The sequence below is a fragment of the Etheostoma cragini genome, chromosome 7 (genome assembly GCF_013103735.1).
Source record: "Etheostoma cragini isolate CJK2018 chromosome 7, CSU_Ecrag_1.0, whole genome shotgun sequence".
Classification (NCBI taxonomy): Eukaryota; Metazoa; Chordata; class Actinopteri; order Perciformes; family Percidae; genus Etheostoma; species Etheostoma cragini.
In genome coordinates, this window is record NC_048413.1 from 22,964,397 (window position 1) to 22,970,102 (window position 5,706).

General features: G+C 41.6%; 1 protein-coding gene across 1 annotated transcript; it reads right to left on the bottom strand.

Moving 5' to 3' along the window:
• Positions 1–4,704: 4,704 nt before the first annotated feature.
• LOC117947823 (WW domain-binding protein 11-like) lies at positions 4,705–5,471 on the bottom strand. The gene is made up of 2 exons (XM_034877120.1): positions 5,160–5,471; positions 4,705–5,064 (listed from the first exon to the last, which is right to left on the bottom strand). The coding sequence occupies exons 1-2, from the start codon at positions 5,334–5,336 to the stop codon at positions 4,744–4,746; spliced, it is 498 nt and encodes a 165-aa protein (XP_034733011.1). The 5' UTR covers positions 5,337–5,471; the 3' UTR covers positions 4,705–4,743.
• Positions 5,472–5,706: the final 235 nt, after the last annotated feature.

Sequence of the window (5,706 nt, forward strand, 5' to 3'; positions counted from 1 at the left end):
TACATGGCCAACCGCTACCTTCTTATCCCACTGTTTGTCGTATAAACTGCCTGACAGTCTCTCCTACTTCCTCCCTTGCCTTATAAATTCCCTCTTTTTCCTTTCTCCACACGCATAGAGATCTGAAAGAGAGAGAGAACGAGAGGGACCCAATGAATCTAATTAATCTCCATGGATACAGCACTACAGAGCAGGGTTTTAAATTGTATTCTGCTACTTTGCACTGCCCAACAAAAGGAATCAATGACACGTGAGGGCTCTCTAATGGAGTTTACATGCAGTTCTGGTGTAACATATCCATGCAGGCTTCAGTTCCAGGAGAATGTGTTAGCATTTCGGTTATTGTTTATCTTACATTCTTAATAGAAATGCCAGTGTCGTTTTACCTTGACCTTTTTGTCTTCATGACAATTCAAATACAATTCAAAGTTACAAATAGAACCTGCAACCAAAATCAGCTACATCTCAAAATATTTGAAGTACAATTTCAGGCTTAAATCTCTGAACATAGTTTGCTGCAGATCATTTGTGTTACAGACTTAATCCTCATCGATTGAATCTGCTCGGGTCCCAAAAGGCAGCATGTCAGCAAGTGGTGTAGATTATATGCAACTGTGCAAACACAACAAGGTTTTCCTGATATGTTGCACTCTTTGTGTTAAAAACAGAAACTATACCCGCTATAAACGCATGACTCATGTCAGACACCTAATATACCGGTTAAACAGCCTCCCAGCAGCCCCAGCAGTTGATGGCCTGTAAATTGTTGATCAGTGGCTTGGCACAGGCAGGGTAAATTGATTCCAGGAGAATCCTCCAGGAGCAAGGCTGTCTCTACAAAGGCCAAATATACAGCCATGCATAAGAATGAGATGGCGGAGAGGAGTGAAGAGAGAGGTTGGGTTAAGGTAGATGGACAGGGAGAGAGAGAAAGAAAGAAGGGCGAAAATGTCAGTGATTCTGTGTCTCAGAAAAAAGATATGCACAAGAGACACAGGACGGTTCACAAGGAAGAGAAAGAATACCGGTGAAGTGTGTGTGTGTGTCTGTGTGTGTGTGCGCAAGAGAGAGAGAGAGAGACAGAGAGAGAGAAAGAGAGAGACAGAGAGAGAGAGAGAGAGGCTGATCATAAGAGACAGAAGAAGAAAAGAAGAAATTAATTTATAAAGAAACAAAACAAAGGCAAACACATTTCCCCTGTAAATGAAGAGATCACCTTTTGGGCCAATTAGTGGGAAATTTGTTATTTAAAAATGTTAACATATACCATGCATTTTTTGAACCCATACAAAAGGCAACCTGCCAAAACAACAATTTGTGGTTGTAGAGGAAGTTACAGTGTGTAAATATCTATTGGGAAATACCCAAGGGTTAAAATGGGCCAGAACGATCTGGAACTGTGTTAATTGAACTGCAGCTACGGGGTGATTAAGAAGATGTCTGTTAGTTCACAGGTCTGTTATAACAGCTGGACAGTCAAGTGTTATCTAAACTGCTCAAGTCAGTTGATCAGGTCAAGTGAAGATATTGTAATGTTGTCGGGAGCCTACCGGTTACAAACAGGCTCGGTAGTGAATGCTGACGTTCTGACGGCTTCTGTGTTTTTGCTGAGCTAGACCAGAGAACATTCGGTTAAAACAGACCGGTAATGCTGTTTTACCCTCAGTCTTCTCTGTGAAGTACGGTATGCTGGAATTGATGTTATTTAGCCATATGGCATTGTATGTGAAGTGAGCACTGAACCGGACTCTGCCTACGACAACATTGTTTGTCAGCAACCAGTCATTCAGTAATTTAGGAGGCAATCTGGCCTTTTGTGCTCGGATTAATTTGGCATGCAGTTAACACACATGTCCCAACCCGGCTCCATATCTAACTCACAGACATGAGATCCCTTTCAATCTTCTTGTTTCACTTTTGGAAAGACGTGTGTATGCATTTCTCAAAATGTTCATCTACTGTACTTTTGTTTCGAAAATACTAGGTGATGGGCAATCACTGATCGGCAGTGTTTGGGATTACGTGTGCCAGTGCCAGATGGATGGATCAATAAAAACACGAATGTGAACCAATATATTTCCCCCAAAAAAATATATAGACAGAAGAGACAGACAGAAAGATATTAGCACTGCATACAATGGCCCGAGGAGCCAAGATGGCATTTGTGCTCAAAGCCAATTGAGGAAGTTGTGGGAGTGTTGCAAGTGCTAACCTTTACTGGCTGACTTCAGAAGATTTTGACCGTGTATGGAATGATGTGTGTTTTTGACATAGTTTATGTTTGTATGAGGCAGTGTATGTCTCTGTTTGCACGTTTCTTTTCCAATCGTAAATGATGAAATCAGGAAATCATTGAAGATTTGACAAAAGTCAGCCAAAAAACATCCAAAAACCTCAGCCTTGTGTCACTGTCACTTTATATTTAACCGTTGTGCTCTAAACAAACTCAAGTGTTATTGTGCATTTTGTGTCCAACACAATGGCCAAAACATGATTCTAATACTCAGTAACACAAAACAGGGAGGATGAGTAATCACAGAGGTTTACTTCCCAATTGAGGATGAACTGGACAGTACCTTGGCTGCCAAAATCAAATGGCCATTTCCAAGATTTACTGTATTGTTAAGTAACGTATCATGTCCAAACAGTGCAGCGTCTAACTGTGACATCCAGCACACACCCAACTCAGACCTTTCAGGGAAGTTGACAGACATCTTGATTACAATCCCACAAAGGAACACTGTAAAAAGTCTTCTTTTCTTCTCTTCTTGTGATAGTTTGCAAATAAATATGTAACCAACAGGTTAATTTGCCCTTGTCAGCGCCACACAATTGGCCAATGCAGCGAGGGCACAGATCAGTTCCCCTGGATTCAAATTCTGGTAGCATATCTTTCTCTTCTGCTCTGCAGTGTGTCTTCTGGGTGCAAGGTATGTGGCGGGCGCTTGTGTTGCTAGTGTTATCTTGTTCATTTTATGTAATTTAAGTTTGTGAAAATGTACTTCCAGAATGTATTTCAGACTGATATCTGCGTGTGCTGTGCCTGCGTCAGTAAGGATTAACTTGTTGTGGTCCAGCGTAAATGTTCCCTTGGGGCAAAGAGTTTACAGCTGAGGTTACACAATTAGTAAGTTCTGGTTGACTTGTATGCCATTTTAGATAGATAGATAGTTAGATAGATAGATAGTTAGATAGATAGATAGGTAGATAGAAATGAAATGAGATAAATAAATCGGTGTCACTAACACTCTCCCACACCCCTCAGAGAAAAGAATTCACAATGAAACACACCAATTAAAAGCTTGGGAGTTGTGGGACTTTGCTCATTATCTTGCAAAGTTTTGGAACACAACAGAGACTAAATTCATCAAACAAAAGTTTAGAATGTTATTTCTGCCCCGCCAGTGTAATTTATCACGTTTAGGGAAGCTGTCACGAGTTAAGTGGATTGCCAGTAATTGTGGCTGGCCCACCTCTAAGCAGAACCGACTAAACCGGCTCATCAGGGAGAGGCTTGTGAAATGGAGGGTAGCGATCTCTTTATCCCTGAGCAGAGAATCGAAGGTGGCAATCTCTCTATCGCTTAACTTACCTGTCTATCCCGTACAATGTTTTTCTTTATTCTCTGCTCTCTGCTTTAGCGACTTAAAGCACTATGCCATAGATGTAAAACAGATGTACAGTATTGATATTAATTATTTGTTTTGAAAATGCTTTATAGCAAGTGTGTCAAACTCAAGGCACGGGGGCCAAATCTGGCCCCTTGTAAATTTTGATCCGGACCACATTTCACTTTAGGCTCACAGCTAATTTTGTCCCGACTACTTTAACTAAAAATTTCAGGAACCTGTTTTTCATACTGTAATTACTAAAACTGCCATGCAGAATTTGACACATTTCTCTACTTTGAGACTTAGAATTCCCCGCAGAAGCAAAGAGGTTTTTAATATTGAGGTTGTTGTGAGTTGGCTGGGTGGGAGCTGCTTATAAAAATGTAATGTTTGTTTTGCATGACTTGCTAAATTCTACGATGGCTCCAGAACTTTTTTGCTGACTTTTTTAGGATTTTATGTTGACCAAACTGTATGGGAGAAAGCTATATGAGACATACAATGTTACAAAGTTAATTGACTTTTTTTGTTAAAAAAAAGCATGTCAATAAACTCAGCATGTCTGGCCCTTAGGGTGATCGTCATTTCAGTGTGTCCCTTAGGGAATATGAGTTTGACAACACTGCTTTACAGCATTATTAAATGCAGATGAATCTCTCTCAATATAGCTTGTAATTATTCCACATGAATTCTGATCAGCTGCTCATGATGCTGCAGCACATTTAATTTTTCCTCTTTGTGCTGTTATGCATACATATACTCTATATACAGTACTGTATATATTTTTTACATCAGAGGAAAATATTTTTACAACTAATTTCACTGCAAAATGTAAATAAGCAAATTCTCCAAAGGGCTTTATATCACTTCAATGTTTTTGAAAGTGGTTTTCTGAGGATTTGAAGTAGAACTGTGTGAAAATTAAGAATCCAAAGCATGTTGATCTTTTCACGCAGCAGGCAACTGCGATGTTGGATTTGCCCTAAACAAACCTTACAATGAAGACTGTCTGGGTGTCTAAAACAGATTCATTCATGTCCTCTGCAGTGGCTATTAACTCAATTCCCAACTGTTACATGAAGCTGAAGTGTTACGGGGAAGGACGGACCCAAACGCACAGCTCAAAGTAACGTTATTTATTAAGGGGAAGGAGAGGAAAAGGGGAGTGGGAGGACGGAGGTGCGAGACCCGGGGATGGGAGCCAGGGAACCAGTGAGGGCAGATGGATGGTGCGGGGAATGCCGGGGTTGAGTCCTGAGGGGGCCGGGAGCGAAGGCAGGGAAGGAGGATGGCGAAACGGGAGAGGCAGGAGGGCGAGTCCGGGGAGTAGGTGGCTGAGGAGAAGGCAGTGGGGGTCGGAGACCGACGCGTTGCAGCAGATAGGATGGATGAAGGGGGGCGCCGAGGGAGGAGGACCAGGAGGGGAGCCAGGAGCCAGCTGACCGGAGTGGAACTGAGGATGTAAAAGACAAGAGAGGTAAGTACAGGGAGTTAACATGCAAACAGACAAGATTCTACACCTTAAAGCAGTCGGTACTAGGAGTTCACCCAGGTAGTAGCGACAACGATCAGGTGAAGACTGGAGTGAAGAGCCGGAGTAGATATACTGGTAGTGATGATGATGGCAGACAGGTGTGGAAGGCGGGAGCGAGAGCAGGCTGGCAGGTGTGGAGAATGAGCCGGTTGATTGTACACAGGAAGCAGGTGTGGGCGGTCAGCTGGCATTGGAGATGAGGGAGAGGGAAAAAACAAAAACAAAAAACAGCAGGCAGAGAAGCGGGAACAAAAGGCAGAAAGAAAAAACAAAAACACAAAAATTAAATAAAAAGGACAGACTCACGGTCAGCCGGGCCCCACCACAACACTGAAGCATCTATACATTTTAAAGTGCATTTTAATTTCTATCTAAGGTGATTTTAAAAAGAGATAACCCGCTATACATTTGATTCTAATATGTCAACAAAATGAAACAATCATTTTTTCTTTACATTTAATTTTAATTTTAGACGAATACTGTATATAAACTAAATCTATTATCTATGTTTGGTATTTATGCCCACAGCATTATATGCTGGCAGCTGGGAAAAGGCTTTAC